A 24513-nucleotide genomic window follows, 5' to 3' on the forward strand; every position below is an offset into this window, starting at 1 on the left:
GTCTGAGTATAGGTTTAAACTTAGGTCCTCCTGACTTCAGGGCCGGTGATCTATCCACTGCACCACCTAGCTATTCCCTCCATAATTATTACTAAGAATATTTTGGTATATATTTTGATATTTATTATCTTTAATGACTTTAGGATTTATACTTAGCAACGGCATCTCTGAGTCCTAACTTAAAAAGCATAATAGAAAAAGCAACTTTTTTATTATTACCTTGCCTTATTTTTTTTACTTAAAGATTTTATTTATTTTGAGTTTTACAATTTTTTCTCCAATCTTACTTCCCTCCCCCCACCCCCCCACAAAAGGCAATTTGCCAGTCTTTACATTGTTTCCATGGTATACATTGATCCAAATTGAATGTGATGGGAGAGAAATCATATCCTTAAGGAAGAAACATCAACTATAAGAGATAACAAGATCAGACAATAAGATATCAGTTTTTTTCCTAAATTAAAGGTAATAGTCCTTGGTCTTTGTTCAAACTCCTCAGTTCTTTCTCTAGATACAGATGGTATTCTCCATTGCAGACAGCCCCAAATTGTCCCTGATTGTTGCATTGATGGAATGAGCAAGTCCATCAAGGTTGATCATTGCCCCCATATTGCTGTTAGGGTGTACAGTATTTTTCTGGTTCTGCTCATCTCACTCAGCATCAGTTCATGCAGATCCCTCCAGGCCTCCCTGAATTCCCATCCCTCCTTGTTTCTAATAGAACAATGGTGTTTGATATGCATATACCACAGTTTGCTAAGCCATTCCCCAATTTGAAGGGCATTTACTTGATTTCCAATTCTTTGCCACCACAAACAGGGCTGCTATGAATTTTTTTTTAATTTTTATACAAATGATGTTTTTGTAAACATTACTAAAATATTCTTCTTTAAGAGTAAACATAATACCCCCTGCCCCCCAAAAATATAGACCCTCATGAGCAATAAAGTAAAGGAAACAGAAAAAAAAATGAAAAAAATGTGTTTCAGTCTATATTCTGACACCACCAGCTCTGTCATGGTTAGATCACATTCTTTATGCTAAGTCCATCACAAAAGCCACTTCCATATTTTTCCACCATTGCCATCTCTGATTGCAACTCCCTCCATTCATAATTCCCCACTACCATATACTATATTTTCTCTCTCCTTTCACTCTGTCCCTCTTCTTAAATATGCTGTAGAGTAGCTGAGTGGTGCAGCAGACAGATCTCTGGCCCTGGAGCCAAGAGGCCCTGAGCCCACATACCACCCCTAAGGCCCAGCAACCACCGGGCCCTGTGGTCCCAGACAGGGCATCCGATCCGAGCCCCCTGCAAGAAGTAAAAATGAGGAGGTGGCTAGGTGGCACAGTGGATAGAGTACCGGCCCTGGAGTCAGGAGTCCCTGAGTTCAAATCCAGCCTCAGACACTTAATAATTACCTAGCTGTGTGGCCTTGGGCAAGCCACTTAACCCCATTTGCCTTGTAAAAACCTAAAAAAAAATTAAAAAAAAAGGAAGGGGAGGCTAGGTAGCGCAGTGGATAAAGCACCGGCCCTGGGGTCAGGAGGACCTGGGTTCAAATCCAGTCTCAGACACTTAATAATTACCTAGCTGTGTGGCCTTGGGCAAGCCACTTAACCCTATTTGCCTTGGAAAAAAACCTAAAAAAAAAAAAAGGAAGTAAAGATGAAAATGTGTTATATCTGACCACTCTCCCCACAATCCATCCTCTCTTCCATCACTCACATGCCCCCATTCTCCCTGTTCCCCTTTTCTCCTTCTTACTCTAGATGTCTATACCCCATTGAGTATATGCTATTTCCACTCTGAGCCACCCCCTCACCTTCCCCCCTTCCATATCACTGCAATAGCTCATTGCAATAAAAACATCTTATTATATGAAATATCTTAGCCTCTTCCACCTCTCCTTTCTCTTACACCCATTACACTTCCCTTTTAGCCATTGACTCCATTGTTACAATATATTATATCTACAAATTCAGCTCTCTCCTGTGCTTTATCTACAGAAGCTCCTCCCTGCTCTATTAAATGAGAAGTTTCATATGAGTATTATCAGTATCATTTTTCTATTCAGGAATACATGTAGTTCATCATCATCAAGTCCCTCATATTTTACCCTTCTCCACTTTCTATGATTCACCTGAGTCCTGTATTTGAAGATCAGACTTTCTGTTTAGCTCTGGTTGTTTCAACAGGAACAATTGAAATTCCCCTGGTTCATTGAAAGTCCATTTTTTCCCCCTGGAAGAGGATGTTCAGTTTTGCTGGGTAGTTGATTCTCAGTTGCATTCCAAGCTCTTTTGCCTTTCGGGATATTATATTCCAAGACCTATGAGCCCTTAATGTAGTTGCTCCTAAGTGTGATCCTGACTGCAGCTCCACAATATTTGAATTGTGTTCTTCTGGCTGTTTGTAATATTTTCTCTTTGACTTGGGAGTTCTGTAATTTGGCTATATATTCCTGGGGGTTGGGTTTTTTTTTTTGGATCTCTTTCTGGGGGAGTTCAGTGGATTCTCTCAATTTCTTTTTTGCCCTCTGCTTCTAGGATATCTGGGCAATTTTCCTGTAGGAATTCTTTAAAAATGACATCAAGATTCTTTTCCTGATCATGATTTTCAGGTATCCCAATAATTTTAAAATTATCTTTCCTGAATCTGTTTTCCAGATCAGTTTTTTTTTTAGCAAGGCAAATGGGGTTAAGTGGCTTGCAGTTGTTTTTTCAATAAGATGTTTCACATTTTCTTCTAATTTTATTCTTTTGGTGTTGAAGTATTGTGTCTTGACTTCTCATAAAGTCAACAGTTTCCTTTAGCTCCATTCTACATCTCAAGGATTTGTTTTCTTCAGAGAGCTTTCTTATCTCTTTTAAAGCATTCTTCTCCTCAATAACTTTTTGAACTGTTTTATTCATTTGATTTATTTTATTTTTTTAGGTTTTTGCGAGGCAAATGGGGTTAAGTGGCTTGCCCAAGGCTGCACAGCTAGGTAATTATTAAGTGTCTGAGACCAGATTTGAACCCAGGTACTCCTGACTCCAGGGCTGGTGCTTTATCCACTGCGCCACCTAGCCTCCCCACATTTGACTTATGCTCTTTTTTAACATGTTATTTTCTTCAGCATTTTTTTGGATCTCCTTGACTAAACTGCTGACTTCTTTTTCTTGTTTTTCCTGCATCTCTCTCATTTCTTTTCCCAATTTTTCTTCTATTTCCCGTACTTGATTTTCAAAATCTTTTTTTGAGCTTTGTCATAGCCTGAGCCCAATTTCCATTTTTCTTGGAGTCTTTAGATGCAGAAGCTTGTACTTCCTCATCTTCAGATTGAGTATTTTGATCCTTCTTGGGATCATAGACAATGTATTTCTCAATGGTGACCCTCTTTTTTCTCTGTTTACTCATTTCCCCAGACTGCCTGGTTTTGGGGTGCTTCCTGAGCTTTTGAGTATTATTGGGACAGCCCCCCCCCGCCCAAGGATCTCAATGGGTGAAGCTCTATCTTCCCTCCTGGTCTGTGAATGACCACAAGTGCACCACTCTGCCATGGGGCTGAGGTGGGGGGGGGACCCTGCTGTTCTATGGGGGGCCTAAGACTGCTCCACCTGCTTCTGTTTTCTGGATCTGGGTTGCTGAGGCCATGCTGCTCACTGAGTACCCTGAGGGCTGGGCTTCACTCACTAGCTCTGACAGACATCCCCCCACTGGTCTTCCAAGGTGTGCCCAGTGCTCCCTGGGATGTAGGTAAGGAAATTGCCCCCATGACTGTGAGCCATGGCTCCCAGGTGCTTTGGGACTGACTCCAGGAGGCTGAAGTTCCTTCACTGATGAGTAGCCTCTCTAACACTGTGGAGCGGAGCCTTTCCACTATTTTTTTTTTTCAAACAGATAGGCAGACACTTTAATGGGGGTGGTTTTTTGTTTACAAATGAACTTTTTAGGAGAATCAGGCAGTGCTGCCAGCATTAGATGCAATCCTGGGCCACAAGTCAGCACACTCCTTGGCAATAGGTCCTGTGATGGCTGAACCTTTCATCTCACCTTTGTTGTTTACTATGACCCCTGCATTGTCTTCATAATATAAGAACACACCATCTTTTCTCTGATATGACTTTTGTTGCCGTATTAGCACTGCTGGATGGACCTTCTTCCGGAGTTCTGGTTTTCCCTTTTTGACTGTGGCCATTACTATGTCACTCATACCAGCTGCAGGAAGCCTGTTCAATCTTCCCTTAATCCCCTTCACAGAAATGATGTACAGGTTCTTGGCACCTGTATTATCAGCACAATTGATGACATCTCCAACTGGGAGACCCAAGGAAATTCAGAACTTTGCTCCAGAAGACCCACCACGTCCTTGCTTAGTCATCTTGGCTCCCGGAAAGTGCGAAAGCGCCTTTCCACTATTTTCCAGGTTACCTTGGTCTGGAGAACTGCCTCACTGAATCTTTCTGTGAGTTCTGTCTCTTGAAAATTTAGTTAGAGTCATAATTTTATGAATTTTGAAATATTATGGAGCACCTAAGAGAGACTCTTCTCCTGTTGCCATCTTGGCTCTGCCCCCTATGAATATTTTTTGTGCAAGTGATGTTTTTTATCTTTTTTCATCATCTTTTCAGCATATAGACCCAGTAGTAGTATTGCTGGATCAAAGGGTATGCACATTTTTGTTGCCCTTTGGGTGTAGTTCCAAATTGCTCTCTAGAAAGGTTGGATGAGTTCATAGCTCCACCAACAATGTAATAGTGTCCCAGATCTCCCACAACCCTTCCAACAAGGATCATTATCCTTTCTGGTCACATTGACCAGTCTGAGAGGTGTGAGGTGGTACCTCAGAGAAGCTTTAATTTGCATTTCTCTAATAAGTAATGATTTAGAGCAATTTTTCATATGACTATGGATTGCTTTGATCTCCTCATCTGAAAATTGCCTTTGCATATCCTTTGACCATTTGACAATTGGGGAATGGAAAAAAGCAAATTTTTTTAAAGCACCTACTATGTGTGAGACACTGTACTAGATACTGGTAATACAGAAACCTGATAGAGCAATTCAGGTATAGACAACTATTCTTTACAAAGTCATGTTTGTTCTTCATTTTTGAAAAAGACCACAACATCAGGAGGTGATGCCATGATAATCACATGAATTGAATTTGAGTGAGGTGGGGGGACTATGTTATCAGTCTTACTTTCTCCTCCAGAGCTACCTGGGTCCAGTGGTCAGACACAAATCAGGAAGATTGGAGATGACCCTGGATACGAGGCAATCAGGGTTAAGTGACTTGCTGAAGGTCACACAGCTAGTAAGAGTCAAGTGTCTGAGGTGATTTGAACTCTTGTCCTCTAAGCTCCAAGGTCAGTGCTTTATCCACTACACCACTGCCCCTTGCAAAATTATAGAGGTAGGAGATATAGTGATGTATAAGACAAGAAGGATAAATTTGACTGAAATGAGAGAGTATGTATGTGAAGAGGAAATAATATGAAATAGTACTGCAAAAAGAGGTGAGTCAGATTGTGTAGGCCTTTAAATGACAGTGAAGATTTTGTATTTTATCCTGGAGGCAAAGAGGACCCTGAGGATTAGTTTTTATCTACTCTTTGGCACCTAAACATACATTCTTTTTTATTCCTAGGAGATGATGAAGATAGGAATATAGGTCTCTCTATCCCTCACAGCATTAGGATTGACTGAGGGGGACTGTATTGAATGAATGATGTAAAGATGACCTTATGACTCTGGGCAAAACATTCTATGGAATTTCCAGGGATATTTCTTGCACATGCTGTCTATCTATCTATCTATCTATCTATCTATCTATCTATCTATCTATCTATCATCTATCTATCCATTCATTCATTTATTCATTTATTTATTCATTCATTTACTTATTTATTTGTTTGTTTATTTTTTAAAAAGAATTTTGCAAGGCAAATGGGGTTAAGTGGCTTGCCCAAGGCCACACAGCTAGGTAATTATTAAGTGTCTGAGGCCGGATTTGAACTCAGGTATTCCTGACTTCAGGGTCGGTGCTCTATCCACTGCACCACCTAGCCGCCCCTACATGCTATTTATTTTCCAAGTTTTGGTCACAACTGTTTCTAGTAGATTCTCAAGTATAAAGTCAGTAATAAGTTTGGACGTTGGATAAATGGACACATAATATACATGTATCTTTCAAAACATTGTGGTCTTACCTAGTACACATTAAGCTGTAAAATTCTTATTGCTCATACTGTTCTAGAACACTGATATAACTGGCCTGATTTTAGTTTGAGTTGCGATGTAATAAAATCATTAGTACCTCTGTAATAACTTTATTTATAAAATGGGAACAATAATAATAATAATAATAATTATAACAATAGCTGTTTTGAGGATCAACTGGGATAATATTTGTCAAACGTTTAGTACATTGTAAACACTATATAAATTTTCTTCTTCTCCTCCACCTCCTTTTCCTTCTCTTTCTTTTCTTCTTTCTTTCTTTTTTTTTTCAAGGCAAATGGGTTAAGTGGCTTGCCCAAGGCCACACAGCTAGGCAATTATTAAGTGTCTGAGACCGGATTTGCACCCAGGGACTCCTGACTCCAAGGCCGGTGCTTTATCCACTACGCCACCTAGCCACCCCTTCTTGCTTCTTCTTTCTCCTCCTCCTCCTCCTCCTCCTCCTCCTCCTCCTCCTCCTCCTCCTCCTCCTCCTCCTCCTCCTCCTCCTCTACCTCCTCCTGCACCATGACCTCTTCCTCCTTCCCTTCCTCCCCTCCTCCTCCTCCTCTTTTATTACCACATCTACTTCTTCCTCTTCCTCCCTCACTTTGCCCCCTTCTCTCTTTCTCACCTTCTCCCCCCCTTCTCTTTCGCTTCCATTACCCCCCCCCCTTCTCTTCCTCCTCTGTTTTGGCCAGACTTTTGAAAATAAACTGAAATCTGTGATCCACTTGCTTTGTGACCCCACCAAGGTCTCAATTTCCTCATTTATAAAATGAAGAGGTTAGACTAAGTAATTTCTAAGGTCTCCTTCAGCTCAAACATCCCATGGCTGTGTGATTATTAGATTTCCTTTTATTCTGACATTCTCAGAAACAATGATCTTGGCATTGCTTCCAGTTCTAGCATACCATGATTCTGTCCCCCTCTCCTTCTCCATTTCCCTCTCATCTTCTCCACCCTCCCTCTCCTTCTATTATATGTGTATATACACACATTTTTTTCTAATTTTCAGAAAACACATAGATAATTAGATATGACATTTATAGATAATAAGCAAGCTAGATAACTATTTACTTCTTTATCAATTAAATTTGATAAATATTCATTAAGTGCCTAATGTGTGCCAGACACTGGACAAGATATTGGAAATATAAAAACAAAAAACAATTAAACAATTGGTAAATTTATGAAGAGATGAGTATGGAAAAGTATAAGTATACCCAAAAGGAAACTGAACTTGGAGTCAAAAATCAGTTTGACTATTTTGGCTCTGGCATCTCCTTGCTTTATGTAACAGAATGTAACTCCTGTTTTTGTTTTTCTATCCTTAATGTTCAGTATAATGCCTGATATCAGTAGGCAGCTAATAATTATTTGTAGATTGGATGAATGAATGAACTAGTGAAATTGCTTCTCTGAGACTAAGAGTTTTCATCTATAAAATGGGGTTATTGTAGGAATATCACTTTGCATATCTTAAAAGCACTCTCAAAATGTGAATAATTGTTATGTGACTATCTTTTAGCAGAGAGGAATGTGATAGAGTGAATAGACACTGGTCTCAATACCAGAAAGACCCCAATCAAATCCTGCCACTAATATATCTTGACTGTGAACCTGGGCAAGTCACTTAATTTCCTAGTGTTCTCATAGATTGCATGGACCTCTTCTTTCAGAAAAGGTTCCATCTTGGATTGCTAGAGCATCATCATCTGAGAGTTTCATATAGCAGGGAAATCACAGGTGGCATTCTCTATCATCTTAATTTAGGAGAGTGTTATTAGCAGTTATCTCTCTTCTGAATAGTCTAGAAAGACTTCTTAGAGGAAGTGGCATTTTAGAAGCCATTTGAGGAAAATGAGCACAACTTTTTCTTTTTACATATGGAAAGAGTTGTTGGCCATGAGGGCTTTGGGGTAAAAATGAAGACCAGTTTCTCTCTGTGTCTATAGGAATGCTCTCCATATGCTGCACACCTGTTTGATGCAGAGGACCCATCCACACCTCTCCGGACAGTGCCTGGGCTCTGTAAGGACTACTGTGTAGATGTGTGGAACAATTGCAGGACCATATTTCGTCATCTCTCCCCAGACCCAGAGTTATGGGCCCTCGAGACTAATCGGGCCAAGTTTTGCCGCTACTTATCACTTGATGATGTCGACTACTGTTTCCCTCGCCTATTAGTCAACGAGAATCTGAATGTGAACCTGGGTCAGGTGAGGGCTGACACAGAAGGCTGCCTGGAACTCTGTCTGGTGGAGGTGGCCAACAGGCTCCGGAACCCTGTGGCCATGGTGCATGCCAATGATGGCACTCACCGATTTTTTGTGGCAGAACAGGTGGGGCTGGTCTGGACTTACCTCCCCAACCGTTCAAGGTTGGAAAAGCCATTTCTGAACATCAGCAAGGCTGTGCTCACCTCTCCCTGGGAAGGTGATGAGAGGGGCTTTCTTGGCATTGCCTTCCACCCCCATTTTAAGAATACTGGGAAAGTCTATGTGTACTACTCTGTGGAGGTCAGGTACGAGGAGAGGATCCGCATCAGTGAGTTCAAGATTTCCTCTGATGACATGAATACTGTGGACCACAGATCTGAAAGGTAGTGCTTTTGGGGAAAACTTAATCCTGAATTTCTAGGGGAGGGAGGGAGACAAACGGAAAAAAGGTGTAAAAGGACTTTGGTTGTCTGAAGACCTCTGGGAATGACTGATTTGTTTGAATTACATTTTCTAGATAGTAGAAATTCATCCTCTTGAGAAGCAAAACTTTACAAAAATTTTGAACATTTGAGTTGGAAACCTTTATCAAATGAATTGCATACTTCTTTGACATTTTAAACAAAGTTCAGAATTATGGAATGTTAGGACTCAAAGTGACCTTAGAGATAATAGGATCATTATGATGTGGTACTAAAAGGGACTCAAGAGCTCATTTTAGTTTAACCCATTCTTTTTATCCCCATCTTTAGTATAGTATTTAGAGTTTAATAAGAGCCCCAAAGATGCTTGCTGATTGATTGATCTAACCTCTAATTTCACAGATGAGGAAACTGAGACCTACAGAGTCAAGTCAACAGCAAATATTTATTAAATCAGCAAACATTTATTAAGTCCCTTCTGTGACAAGGCACTGTGCTAAATCCTGGCAATACAAAGAAAAGCAAAAACAAGCAAACAATTCTCAAAGAACTCACAGTCTAATGGAAAAGTAGCATGCAAATAACTATGTATAAACAAGATCTATACAGGATAAATTGGAGATAAGACAATATCTCCAGATAAGACAATAAGATGCAGGAAACTGGGAAAATCATCAAGGAGGGAGAGACTAGAAAGGTAGGAAAGGGCTAGATTATGAAAGAAGGAGCATTAGCTAGACCCGCTGGGTTGAAAGGGGCAGCTTAGTGATGCAGCAGATAGAACCCTGTCCCTGAAATTAGGAGGACTCATTTTACTGACTTCAAATCCACCTTCAGACACTTACTGGTCATGTTATTGTGGGAAAGTCACTTAACCCTGTTGTCTGTTACCTCATCTACAAAATGAGCTGGAATAGGTATGTTTGCCAAGAAAACCCCAAATGGCATTACACAGAGTCAGATACAACTGGAAATGACTGAACAACAAAATTGGGTTGTAAGTTGCTGGGATGATAAACCCAATGTTCTTTCTTCTAAGCCATAGTTCTTCTCATTCATCCCTCCCACTGTGCTGAAAATAATTTTCAGATTTCCTCCTCAATGTCAGCTGTCATTTTTTTTTCACTTTTTGTCAATGTTCTTGTCTTCAATAACCATTCATTTTAACTAGAAGGTTATAATCTATTTGGAGGCTTGAAAATAGAATCACCAAGTTTGTTAGAAGAGTATAAAAGTAAGAATAAAATGGTTTAAAATAAAATACTGTCTGTTAATTTTCTTCTTTGTAACTCTCAAATTTTAATTTAATTCTGCTATTTTCCCCTATCCCCTAGTTAATATAATTATTCTCTTTTAAAAATTTCTTTCTCTACATTTTAGTAAATCCATTCTGATCATTTCCATCTGGACCATTCCCTTTATACTTCATCAGTGCACAGATTGTCTTCCTGTGCCTGGAAAAGATCTCCCTCTATTTCTCCCTATCCTTTAAGACTCAGCCAGTCAGTCAACAATCATTGATTAATCTCTTACTATGTACTCAAGCAGTGTGTAAAGCACCAGGACAAGGAGAAAGAGGTATTTTCCCTTAAGGAAGTTATAGTCTAATGAGGGAAGATAACATGTAAAAAAAAGATTAATAAGATAGAGGACATAGGTACTATGGGGGGGAGTTATTGGAGAATATCCAAAGTACCTCTTGGAGATGACTGAGACATGAATGCCTCTGGTACCTTCCTTGAATGGAAGAGGGAGAAGGAGACCACAAGGGCAGAGAATTCTTCCAATTTGTGAATTTCAGAGCTGGAGTGAGGCTTTAAGATAAAGAGGTTTCTGGGGTGTGGTAAACACAATTCCACAATGTGAGAGGATTCAACCCAGAGTCTCTTCCTACTTGAGGCCACCTCTGATTCCACCCTGCTCCTTCATTAGCCCAATTTCTCTATTTTCCTGAGAGTCAATGTAACCTGGTGGAAAGAATGCAGGACCTGATATGAAAAGACCTGAATTCAGATTGTGCTTTTGGTTATTTACTAGCTGTATGCCAGAGTACATCACTTAACCTTTTAAGCATGTTTCTGTGTCTGTAAAATGGAGATAATACATATACTATCTATTTGACAAGGTGTTATGATCCATGATAGAATGCAATATGGACAAAGAAGAGATGAAGTGCCAATTAATATGAGGTAAAGATCACTTTTAGCATCAGGAAAGGAAAGGTTTGAGGAGGAGGTGGCACTTGAGTTAGGCTTTGAAAGTTTTCATGGCATGGGTACCAGCTTCCATGAGAGGAAGGCAGGGTGAGATTGGGGAATAATAGTCCAGTGATTAGAGCAGTTTTTCAAATACTTACTGTGTTATGGGTATTGTGCTAACTGCTAGGGAGACACATCTTAGAAAACAAGATGGTTTCACTCTCAATAGGTTTACACTTTAATAAGAAGAAGATAAAACATAAAGGGGAATGGGGTATTAGGTGGCACAGTGGAGAGAGCATCATCCCTAGAATCAGGAGGACCTGAGTTCAAATCTGGTCTCAGGCACTTGATACTTAATAGCTGTGTGACCTTGAGCAAGTCACTTAACCCCATTGCCCACAAAAGCAAAACAAAACATAAAGGGGAACTGGTAAACCCAAGGTGGGATAGAAGGGGTCAAAGTGGACTTGTGCCAGGACAAAATGTTAGGTCAGGAGGTAGAGCAATCCAAAGATTGAGTTGAGATGACATTTAAGTATGCAATGAATGTTAGTCCTGGCCAGAAACTCATCAGTTAGGAGAGTAGGCCCCAGAATGGAATGAGGTAGTAAAGGCTATTGGGGAACAGGTGACTAGAAAGTTGATCAGCTGGATCAGCTAGGATTGAGCTAAATGCAATCAATAGATTAAGTGAAATAAGCATGGCTAGTCAAATAATTTCATCCCCTGTGGGCTTCAATACCTTTGTAAAATGAATAGGTTGGGTTTAGAAGATCTCTGGATTTTTTTCTTGCTTTGACAAAGAACCTAGAATGTCAGATTTGGATGGGGTTTTAGAGTGATAGGGTCCTTCTAGCTCTTTCATTCCGTGAACCTAAGTATGGCATTTTGATTAGAGGGACTTATTTTTTTTAACTAGGGTAATTTTGGAAATTGAAGAACCAGCTTCTAACCACAATGGTGGACAACTACTCTTTGGAGATGATGAGTATCTTTACATCTTCACTGGGGATGGAGGAATGGCAGGAGATCCATTTGGGAAGTTTGGAAATTCACAAAACAAGTAAGAGGTTCTTTTTCTTTTTTTTTCTATGAACCATTGAAGACACTTCAATTGATAGCTTAGTGAGGGATATCATGTAGACCACATTTTAAAATAAAATAATTATGTTCACATACAAATATCTTAGATTATAAAATAGGTGGATTTGAGAGTGATTACTTATATTACAGAAATATTTCATAGAATTTCCAAGTTGGAAGGTCATCTAGACTAACTTATATCCAAGAAAGAACCTATACTACAACTACCTTGGCAAAGATCAAGGGAGGTGTTTCCTTAAAATTCTTTGTTGAGGGAGTACCTGCTAACTCCCACAACTATACCATTCTACCTTGGTACAGCTCTAATTATGGGGATTTCTTTTTATTGTCATCTGTCAAAAAATGCTCCCTTTGGAATTTTGCTTTTCCTGCCCCGTCATTGCTCTTGGTTCTGCCCTCTGAGACCAAAGAAAATAAGTTGACTCCTCCAGCCTTTTAAATACTTGGACACAAGTATCTCTGTCCCCATTGTATCTTCACTAATATAGGCTTCACCTCCCTGATTCCTTTCTTTGAGCATGTTTTAGCTTCTCAATATCTTTTCTAAAATTTGACACCTAGAACTGAACACCTCGATCCGGATGGTTGTGACTAGAGCACATTAGAGCAGATTATCACATTGATGATGCTAGATGCTATAACTCTCCTTGTATTCTAACATTTCATTAGCTTTCTTGGATACTACAGCATATCGTCTTCGAATTTTTAGTCTAATAATAACTGGCATTTATATAACTTAAATTTTGTAAAATATTTTACATATATCATCTCATTTGATGCTCACAATAACCCTATGAGATTTTACTTATGGTGAAACCAAAGCACAAAAATGTTAAAAAATGTTTGATGCAGAATTTGGATCCAGCTTTTCCTTATTCTAAGTCATATATGCCTCTTATCTTGATGCTAAGTGTTATATCTCATCTTTGTGCTTAAACCACAAGTCAATCTCTCACTGTTCTGATACTGGTTTTGACTTGTTCTTCTGAATATAGTACAACATGTATGCACTGGTCTCATTCTATTAGGACCAAACTTGATACTCCTAATGCATTTTTTTAAATAACTAAGGCAGATTGGAGAATCTTTTTTCTTCCTATTGACTCAAGCCCCCAATGACTGTGTTTCCCCCATTTGGAGGGCCCTTGTGACTAGCACTCTAGTTCCATCTCACCATATAATATCAGATAATTTTTTTTAGCTTTTTGCAAGGCAAATGGGGTTAAGTGACTTGCCCAAGGCGATACAGCTAGGTCATTATTAAGTGTCTGAGGCCAGATTTGAACTCAGGTAGTCCTGACTCCAGGGCTGGTGCTCTATTCACTGTGCCACCTAGCCGCCCCCCAGATAAGTTTTTACAAAGGGATATTTACTTCAAAAATATAGCAAAAACAAACATACAATCATTCCTTCTGACATCTTGGAGGCATAATGCTACTTTTGGAGAGGTGTCTAGGGAACAGAAGGGGTTAAGGCAGACAGCCTAGTCCAGTTCCTACATAGTATTAGTCCCACTGGATTCAAGGCCAAAGTCTAATTGAACTAGTATTATTGGGTCCCTATTCCTTAGGGAATGGCTGTTGGGTTAACTGCAATCTGACCTAGATATCTGGGGCTTGTACTAGATTGGAGATTGCTCCGTGTTCCTTTTAATTAAAGTCCCATCCCTGCCTCTGTTTTTGTCAACTGGGACCTTGTCTATTTTTCCAGGTCTGCTAAGAAACTGCTTCTTCTCTGAAACCTTCTTTGATTTTGATGGTCAGAAATAATTCCTCCTTCTTCTCTCTTAATGTAGTTTCATTTTTGTCTTTGCACTATATTTATTTGTGCTTGTGATCTATTATCCTTAGACTAGAAGTTCTAGAAATGCAAAGACCACATCTCATTCATCTTAATGTCCCCTGTCCCCATTTCAAGCATAGAAGGATCTCATGGGGCTAATGTGTAAATATGTTTTGTATGTATAATGGATATCATATACTTGCTTTCTCAATGAATTGGGTGGGGATGGAGGGAGAGGGAGAATTTGGAATTCACAATTTTAAAAATGAATATTAAATTTAGAAAACTGCACTAAAAAAACATAATAGAATCTTGCATATGTAATCGGCACTCTGAAACAAATAAATGCTTGTTCAGTTGAATTGAATGAAAGGCTTTGGATATTTGGGATTGTTGGATGTGTATTTGTTTGAATCCAATTTATATCTGCCACTTACTACATATATGATTTTGAAAAAGTCCTTTTACTCAACTGGGTCTTAGTTTCCTGATCTATAAAATGGGGGGTTTTAGACCAAATGAGTTGACATGGATCTTAATTACCTAAAACTATGTACATGTTGCTTCTCTTCAATAGGATATAAGCTCCTTGAGAACTGACTCATTTTGTCTTTGTCTTCCCAGGGTCTAGCACAATGCTTGGTAGTTAGTAGGCAATAAGTTCTTGCTGAATGAATGAATTACATGAATTTATGAATTCATAAGCAGTGATCAGGAGACAGCTTTGGAAACCCTAAAGACATGTATGTATAAGAGATGCAGTATGTAAAAGAGTTTGAAACTGGACCATGGAGTTAGGTCTCAAGTCCTGCCTGTGACCTATATTGACTGTTTGACTTTGGGCATATCACTTAACCTCTCAATGTACCAAGTAATCTCTTTGATGGTACATTACAGAGCAAGTGTTAGTCTGCAGTGGTAGAAGGATTTTCCTCACTGGGAGTACCCCAAATTCATAAAAATTACAGGTCTGTTTCTCCTCCCTCCCTCCAAAAAGTTCTTTGTTTTGTTGAGTTCTGTTTTTCTCTCCTCTAATTATGTCTAGGTCAGCTTTACTTGGCAAAGTTTTGCGGATTGACGTGAATCACAATGACCGAGAACCTTTGTATAGAATTCCTCCTGATAATCCTTTTGTTGGTGATCCATCTGCCCGTCCTGAAGTCTATGCCTATGGTGTACGGAACATGTGGCGCTGCTCCTTTGACCGAGGTGACCCCATCACCAAGGAAGGGCAGGGAAGGCTCTTCTGTGGAGATGTTGGTCAGAACAAATTTGAAGAGGTTGACATCATAGAGAAGGGGAAGAACTATGGATGGAGAGCCAGGGAAGGCTTTGAGTGCTATGACAAAAAACTCTGTGCCAATTCTTCGTTAGGTAATTTGTTCAAGCCAACTCCATCCCTTGTCCTCTTCTTACCTTTATAGGGATAGTTCATAGACCTATAGAGAATTTCAAAGGAGAAGTATATTCAAATATTGTCTAATTTAATCTTCTACCTGAAGCACTGATCTATGTTGTAGAGATATGAACTAGATCTGTGATTTTACTGATAAGAAAATCCTTCTATCAATTTGAACCAGCATCATTTCTGTAAGTTTTAGCAGCTTAGAGAACACTGGAAGGTTGTGTCTTACCCAGGGTCACAAAGTCATTATTTGTCAGAGGTAGGACTTGAATCCAAATCATTTTGACTTTGAGGTTAGCTCTTCAAACACTATATCTGTGGGTTAAATATTCCCAGATCTTCAGCTGAGTTTCCATGGAATAATTCTTTTGTTATGCTTATCTTGCCCCAACTAGGTAGGTTCCATTAATGAACCTTTGGTCAATTTTCAGACTCAATTTGATACAGATAGCTTAAAACAGTGGTCTCAAACTCAAATAGGAAGGTCATTAAAATGTGCAGGATTCTTTCTGACTGCACATTGACTTAGAAAATCATATATTAACATCATCTATGTTCCATTGTATTTTTATTTATTTCATTAAATATTTCTCAATTATATTTTAATCTGGTTGGGTGGAGAGGTGCTTTGGAGTGTTGCTAGTAGAATATATGCTTGATACCTCTTGTGTGTAAAGAAACCCTGTGTACTAATTGATGTCATACCTAGATATTTTCTTTTAGTTTTAAGAATACTATATAGTCACTGCAATTAAAGAGAGCTATCATGCCCCCAAAATCTTTTCTTCTGTACATTAATCATTTTCATTTACTTCAAAGGATCTTTATATGCCTTGGTTTCTAATCTCACCATCCTGGTTGCCTTTCTATAGAACTTTTCCAGTTTCTCATTCTCCTTTAAAAAATGTGATACCCAGAACAAAACAAAACAAAACATGCTCTTCCTGTAAATACTGACCCCACTGGGTACTAGGAACTTTCCTAACAATGATAGTTTGACAGAGAACAAATCCCTTCTACCAATCATTACTTTCCTTATTCAAGGGTGACAGGTTATGGTGTGCCAGCCACTACTTGAAGAATGACATAACAGAGAGCACAACAGACAGCGGTTATAAGAGGCAAATATTATTAATTCCCAACTGTTGTTTTCATTTTGTTTCCCAGAGTTCAATCATGTGAGTGCTTTTTTCCTTTTTTTTTTCCCCTCCTCAGACATTTCTGTGTAGAAAAGTTCTTCAAAGGACTTGCGGTTGGAATTTTTTTCTAAGTTTTCTAAATTTTTCTTTCTAAAATTTCCCCTAAAACAGTTACCACTTCTGAGGAGAGCTGATGGATGCTTCTTTCAGAGAAGGATGCTTAACTTTCTGAATCACAAAGATGCTACTGAGCAGTTGGGCAGAGGGACTGAACTCAAGCAGAATAGTAAGCAGAGTTGCCAGAGCATCTAGACAGAACTTGTTCCAACCCCATTTTTAAAAAATTAATTAAAGATTTTATTTATTTTGAGTTTTAAAATTTTTCCCCAATCTTACTTTCCTCCCCCATCCCCACCCCACCCCCACAGAAAGCAATTTGCCCATCTTTACATTGTTTCCATGTTGTACATTGATCCAAATTGAGTGTGATGAGAAAGAAATCATATTGCTAAGGAAGAAACAAAGTATAAGAGATAAGATCAGACAATAAAATATCAGTTTTTTTCTAAATTAAAGGGAATAGTCCTTGAACTTTGTTCAAACTTCATGTGCTCTTTATCTGGATACAGATGGTATTCTCCATTGCAGACAGCCCCAAATTGTCCCTGATTGTTGCACTGATGAAATAAGTGTATCCATCAAGGTTGATCATCACCCCCATGTTGCTGTTAGTGTTTTTCTGGTTCTGCTTATCTCACTCAGCATCAGTTCATGCAAATCCCTCCGGGCTTCCCTGAAATCCTGTCCCTCCTGGTTTCTAATAGAACAATAGTGTTCCATGACATATATGTACTATAATTTGTTAAGCCATTCCCCAATTGAAGGACATTTACTTGATTACCAATTCTTTGCCACCACAAACAGGGCTGCTATGAATATATTTGTACAAGTGATGTTTTTACCCTTTTTCATCATCTCTTCAGGGTATAGACCCAGTAGTAGTATTGCTGAATCAAAAAGTATGCACATTTTTATTGCCCTTTGGGTGTAGTTCCACATTTCTCTCCAGAAAGTCCAAACCCATTTTTACACCAAGATACATAGTTCATTTTGGATTTTGCTATTTTGGACTGAGAAACTATCTGCATGGGCTGTGAGATGGAATTCAGTATGACAGAATGAGTCTCAGAGGGTCTTCAGTTTTGCTAACTCAGGTTTTTCTTGTGTTATCTTTGAGATCTGAACCCCTTGACCCCTGAAAACAAAGATCCTCCAATTTTTCCGTAGACTGTGAGGATAGTGAAAAAACTAAGAAAGGATTGGCAAATGTTCAGGTCTTTAACTTTGTGCTACAGAATATTATTGACCATGCATGTCCTCTGAATCCAAAGCCTTATGCATTGATTTGTGTAAGACACTCCCAGGGAAGGGCATACACATCACAGGAGGACATAGACACAGACACACAGAAATGCCAAAACTTAGACTTTTTAATGCAAGAACATTCTGTCCCCCAAAAGGCTCATGTAATAGTTTATGGTGTAAAGGCTAGTTTAGCAACATAAGCCCAAAAGTTCTACTTTTATCTTTTTCTTCCTCCCTTCCTTCCTCCTTCCCTCCCTCCCTCCCTCTCCTTCTTCCCTTCCTTCCTTTTTCTCCTGCTAGTGGCCTCAGACTTTTGTCTTTGGGAGACTTTTGTCCTTATTAGAGTTATAGCTAGTAGTTGCTGCCTTCCTGATTCTAGATGCCAATTTCTCCCTCTCCTACACACCCACAAATGTGCTCCTTGTAAGGATAATACCTAATTGAAAATTTTCTAAGCCACTTCTTAACCTGGGTTCAGTATATTTTTTAAAAAAAATTATGTAAAGCAATGGGGTTAAGTGACTTGCCCAAGGTTACACAGCTAGGCAATTATTAAGTGTCTGAGGTTGAATTTGAACTCAGGTCCTCCTGACTCCAGGGTTGGTATTCTATTCATGGTGCCACCTAGCTGCCCCTCAGTGTACTTATAAAAAATATTTTGATCACTGTAATTCAATATTATTGTCTTTCTTTGTGATTCTCTGCTTTTTATTTAATTTATTTTTTAAAAAAACTTTATTTGTGAAGGGTTAATCTTCACCAAATTGCCAAAAGGGGTCCATGACATATAAAAAGGCAAAAGGGGTCCATGACATATAAAAAGGTTAAGAAACCCCTGCTCTACTGGTAGCTCTGGGTGGTTTTCCAATTTGTATCTCTCTTTTCCTGGCTCAGGAGAGGAAACCTGGGTTGGCAAGACTGATTGGCAGAGAAGAAAGGGGAGAAAAATTAGTATGTGTGAACCTCAAATGTTGAAAGAAGTTTGAGAATAGATTATATGACTACATGCAAATAATATGTAAATCATATTCTAATGAAGATATCTTTATTTTTAATTCACTTTATTTTGATGTTTGGGAAAATCCTATTAGAGATAAAATATAGGATATACAAGAAGGTGCCTAATTATAAAGAGAATTTTACACTTAGAAGGGACTTCAGGAATCCCTTAAGACAAACCACATCAAAACAGGAGTCTCCACTACATCATCCAAGACAAATGGTCATCTATTCACTTGAAATGATGGAACCCATTTCACTTTTAGCTAACTCCATTTAAGAAATTTCTTTATATTGAGCCAAATTTTTCTTTTTTTTATAACTCCTGGCTGATTGCCTTTTGGGGTTAGGAAAAGTAATTCTTTTTTCATGTAATAGCCCTTCCAATATTTCAAGTCATTTATTGTGTCTGGTCTACCTTCTAGACCAGAAATTGACTGGGTGTAAGCCAGACTGGTAGCCAAATACATGAGGGAAACAGAAACCATTTGTCTTCCCCTACAGATGATGTTCTTCCAATCTATGCATATCCACACAAGATGGGAAAGTCAGTCACAGGAGGCTACATCTACCGGGGTTGCGAGTCCCCCAATTTGAATGGGCTGTACATATTTGGGGATTTTATGAGTGGGTAAGTAAAAATGCTAGCCAGCTCAATGATTTAACATTGTTGCTTGAATATATTGTCTTTTTCTTGTTTTGCTTCATACTGGTTCTAGTCTAAGTCTAATATTCAGCTTCTGTCTCACCAAAGCTCTCTTAAATATTGGATATATTATCATGGTTGCTTTATGTGGTGAGTTTTTTGGTGCCTCTCACAGGACCTAACATCCATAGATATTTTTCTCTAGTCAACTAATTCCAGAAATTCCACCATTAAGACAATGTTAGCCAACTTTGCCTACTTGAGGATCTCCAGGGTAGTGTTTGAAAACTTGTAACTTCACTTTTTCTTGACTTAGTGAGACTGATTGAAAAGGAAAAGAATCTATATTTCCTTTATTCTGAGATTTTGATAGTTATTAAGATGTAGCCCCAGTTTGAGATTTTAAAGTTTTTTGTTTCTTTCCCTGAATCTGTCATTTATAGCTCAGTTTTGAAAAAATGTATTTGTTCTCACTTGTCAAGGAAGGGGGGAGGGAAAGGGGAGAGAGAGAGAGAGAGAGAGAGAGAGAGAGAGAGAGAGAGAGAGAGAGAGAGAGAGAAATATGGAACTCAAAATTTTGCAAAAAGGTGAATCTTTTTTAGGTGTTTTTTTTTTGCAAGGCAAATGGGGTTAAGTGGCTTGCCCAAGGCCACACAGCTAGGTAATTATTAAGTGTTTGAGACCGGATTTGAACCCAGGTACTCCTGACTCCAGGGCTGGTGCTTTATCCACTACACCACCTAGCCTCCCCCAAAAAGGTGAATCTTGAAAACTATCTTTGCATACGGTTGGAAAAGTAAATAAATGAATTTAGATTTAAAAAAAATAGAAATCTATTTGAACTAATCCTAGGAGATACTTATTTCCATAGAAACTATATTACAAAAAATATTTATAAACTCTAGGTAGACATATGTATTTCAAACTGTGGTCTATACAAGTAGCTTCCAAAACGTGGAAGGATCTTAAGATCACGCTGGGATACATAGTAGCAGAAAGGAACCTGGATGCTTCAAACCAAACCTAATACAAGTTGTGATTCAGAGTGGGGAGGAGAAAATGCAAGGCAGCTTATTGGGATGATTCAACAATTCAACAAAAAGTTATTAAGTGCTTGCTGTATATTAGACACAGAGATAGAAACCAGAATATCAAGACAAATTTGAAAAATTTCCTGTCTTAAAGGAGCTTCCATTCTACTTGGAGGGAAGGGGTACAATATTATGTAGGCAGATATATACAAGATAATTTGAAGGAGAATATTAATACTGGGGATTGGGAGTCAGGGAGAAAGCTCAGGAAAGTTTCACAGAAGATATGGTACTTAGCTGTACTTTGAAGAAATAGAAGACTTCTGATAGAGATTAGGAAAACTCCTAATCAGGAATGGTTTAGATAAGGTTTGGGGAACTTTTTTCCTACCAAAAGAAACTTAAAAAAAACTCCTGCAATATTTGGTCAAGCATTTTAATTAATTCACCCCTAAAAAGCTCCTAGATTTATTGATTTCAAGTCCTGTTAGTTGCCTTGGCATTGCCAATTAGGCCTGCAGGTCAGACATTCACCACCCTTGGTTTAGGTAAATATATGGAGGTGGTACATGGAATGTTATTTGGAGGATTAGGTCATGACTGAGTTTGGTTAGCATATTGGGTAGAAGAGGGAGGCAGCTAGGTGGCACAATGGGTAAGAGCTTTGACCTTGGAATTAGGAAGACCTGAGTTCAAATTTGGCTTCATATGCTAAACCTGGGGGAATCCTTAACTTCTGTTTACTTCAATTTCTTCTTCTATAAAATGAAGACCATAATAGTACTTATCTTAAAGAGTTGTCAATAGATAAATGAAGTATTTGTAAAGTGTTTGGCATAGTTCTTACTTTATGGTAGGCACTTAATAATTGCTTGATTCCATTTCTATATGAGGAGAAACAAATCTGGAAAGGATAGCACTATTTTATACTGGATCTTAACTATCAGACTGAGAAGTTTGTATTTTGACCCAGAGGCAAAATCTGTTCACAGATTCTTCTTTGGGGAGTGTCATGATAAAAACCTGTGCCTTAGAGAAGATTCATTTGACAGCTGCATGGAGAGTGGATTAGAGAGGGAAGATTGGAAGAATGAAGTTATTGCCAGCATCCAGTTGAGATATAAGGCCTTTATTAGCTATGTGCATTGAGAGCAGATGAATACTATAAATAATGGGATAGAGAATATTTGAGGAGCAGGGATTGGTCAAGAGTGTCACCAGATTGCATAATAATTTTTTTATATATTTAAAAGAAATAGCAAGATGTTCACAATAGATTTGCAGTTTCATGTCTAATCATCTTTTTAAAATTCTACTATGTTAAAGAAATGCTTGTGCCATTTCATAAATTAAAAAAAAAGATATAAAGAAGACAAGAATATGAGTCCTGAGAAGAAGTCATAAGTTCTAGCCAATTATGGATGATGATAACCTTGAAAAGAACAGGTTCCTTAAAAAAATTGATTTAAATTTTATTTTATTTATTTTTATGTCCACATTCTCTTTCCTCCTTTCCCCCACCACCCCCAAGAAAAATAAAATCTGTTACAAACATATATTGTCAAGCAGAACAAATCACCACATTAGCCATGTCCCCCAAAACCCCCACACAAAACATATATGTTGATCTGCACTCTGAGTTAATTATCTTTCTATCTATAAGATTAGGACTGATGACCTTGAGACCGCCATAAATGTTTTCCCTTAAGGTAGGCTATAGCTTATAGAATCTATGCCTGGAAACCATTGTTATAAGATTAGGTCTGATGGCTTTGAAGCCAGTCTGACAGTTTCCCCTTAAGGGAGGCTGAAAGTTTATGGAACATACTCATGGAAAAATAATGACAATAATAATTTTTTAGCAGTTAATATAACTATGGCCCCCAAATAATATTCTATCACTAGCTTATCTTCTAATAATATTTTTTCTATTGCCAGCTTGTTTTTTCCTTCTTCCTGGTAACAAACACCACAAAATAATATTTTGTCCTGACTCTTGTTATGCAATTCAGTCAGCTACAGGGGGTGTTGCCCAGAATCAGAGTATTAAGAACCCCATACACAGAAGGGCATTTTTTTAAATGGGTAAAGGTTCTCCACTCTTTTTTTGGGGGTTTATTTATTTATTTTATATTATTACAATAATCTTGTGAGAATAAACATAAACCCCTCCCCCCAAAAGATAGAGAAACCTCAAGAATAATGAGAGAGAAAGAAAAGTGTACTTCAATCTGTGTTCAGATTCCAACAGTTCTGTCTCTGAGATGAGTTGCCTTCTTTATCATAAGTCTACCAGAGAAGTTGCTTCACTATTTTTCCCAGTTACTATTACTAGCTGTATTTCCCTACATTCTATTCCTCTCCACTCTCATTTATTTTTTTCTCTTTCCCTTCACCATTCAGAAGTGGGTTGTATTTAAGTAAGCTCTCCCACAATCTTCCCTCTCTTCTATCACCTACTCCTCCCTTCCCTCCCCCTGTTCCCCCTTATCCCATCCCTTTCCTCTCATTTTTCTCTAGGGTAAGATAGATTCCTATACTCTATTATTTGTATATGATATTTCCTCTCTGAGTCATTTCTGATGAGAATGAAGGTTCTCTTATTCCCCTTTGCCTTTCCCTGTTCCACTCCATTGCAAAAAGTTTATCTTGACTCTTATGTAAAATATTTTAGCCCCTTATTCCTCTCCTTTCCCTTCCTTCTCAGTACTTTCCTTTATTGACTCCATTTTATTACTATATTATACCATTATATTTAGCTCCTTCTTGTACTTTGTCTACATATGCTTCTTCTAACTGCTCTTATGAGAAATGTTCATATGAGTTGCCAGTATCTTCTTCCCATACAGGAATGCAAACAGTTCGACATCATTAAGTTCCTCATAAATAGTCCTTCTTGTTCACCCCCTCTATGGTTCATCTGAATCCTGTACTTGGAGATCAAACTTTCTGTTCAGCACTGGTTGTTTCCATAGCAAAGTCTGAAAGTCCCCTGTTTCATTGAAAGTCCATCTTTTCGCTGAAAGAGGATGTTCAGTTTTACCAGGTTGAGTCTTGGGTGTAAACCAAGATCTTTTGCCTTCTGGAATATCATATTCCAAACCCTATGAGCCCTTAATGTAGACACTGCCAAATCCTGTGTAATCCTGACTATAGAGCCATGGTAGTTGAATTGTTTGTTTCCGGCAACTTTTAGTATTTTCTCTTTGACTTGAGAGTTTTGGAATTTGGCTATAATATTCCTGGGAGTTTTTCTTTTGGGATCTCTTTCAGGAGGTGATTGGTAAATTCCCTCAATTTCTATTTTACCCTGTGCTTCTAGGATCTCAGGGCAATTTTGCTGTATTATTTCTTGAAAAATGAAGTCTAGGCTCTTCCTAGTTGTGACTTTCAGGGAGCCCAGTAATTTTTAAATTATCTCTTCTAGATCTCTTTTCCAGCTCAGTTGTTTTTTCAATGACATATTTCCCATTTTTTTCTACTTTTTCATTCTTTTGTTTTATTTTGTCTGCTTCCTTTAGTTCCATTCTACATTTGGAGGATTTATTTTCTTCCAAGAGCTTTTTTTGTCTCCTTTTCTAGCTGGCCAATTCTGCTTTTTAAGGCATTCTTCTCCTCATTTGCCTTTTGTATTGCTTTTTCCATTTGGTATAAACCGATTTTTAACATTTTATTTTCTTCAGTATTTTTTTTTTTGGTATTTCTTTCACCAAGCTGATGACTTGCTTTTCATGATTTATTTGCATCACTCTCATTTTTCCTCCCAATTTTTCCTCTATTTCCCTTAATTGTTTTTCAAAGTCTTTTTTGAGCTCATCTATAGCCTGAACCCATTTTCTATTTCTCTTGGAGGTTTTATATACAGAAGCTTCAACTTTGTCATCTTCTGAGTGTATTTTGATCCTCCATGGGACCAAAGTAATTTTCTATGGTTAGATTCTTCTTTTTCTGTTGCTTACTCATTTCCTATGACTGATTTACTGCACTTC

At 38.3% G+C, this 24513-nt stretch overlaps 1 protein-coding gene and 1 pseudogene across 1 annotated transcript in view; one reads left to right on the top strand and one right to left on the bottom strand.

Moving 5' to 3' along the window:
* Positions 1–24513, top strand: part of HHIPL1 (HHIP like 1) — a 111428-nt gene that overhangs the window by 25475 nt on the left and 61440 nt on the right. Inside the window, exons 2-5 of the mRNA XM_074213062.1 lie at positions 8167–8813; positions 11973–12116; positions 14985–15313; positions 19352–19478. Of these exons, the coding sequence (XP_074069163.1) occupies positions 8167–8813; positions 11973–12116; positions 14985–15313; positions 19352–19478 (1247 nt within the window). The remainder of the gene's footprint in view (positions 1–8166; positions 8814–11972; positions 12117–14984; positions 15314–19351; positions 19479–24513) is intronic.
* Positions 3875–4455, bottom strand: LOC141506354 (large ribosomal subunit protein uL14-like; annotated as a pseudogene).

This window comes from Macrotis lagotis, chromosome 1 (assembly GCF_037893015.1).
Source record: "Macrotis lagotis isolate mMagLag1 chromosome 1, bilby.v1.9.chrom.fasta, whole genome shotgun sequence".
In the NCBI taxonomy this organism is placed as follows: Eukaryota; Metazoa; Chordata; class Mammalia; order Peramelemorphia; family Peramelidae; genus Macrotis; species Macrotis lagotis.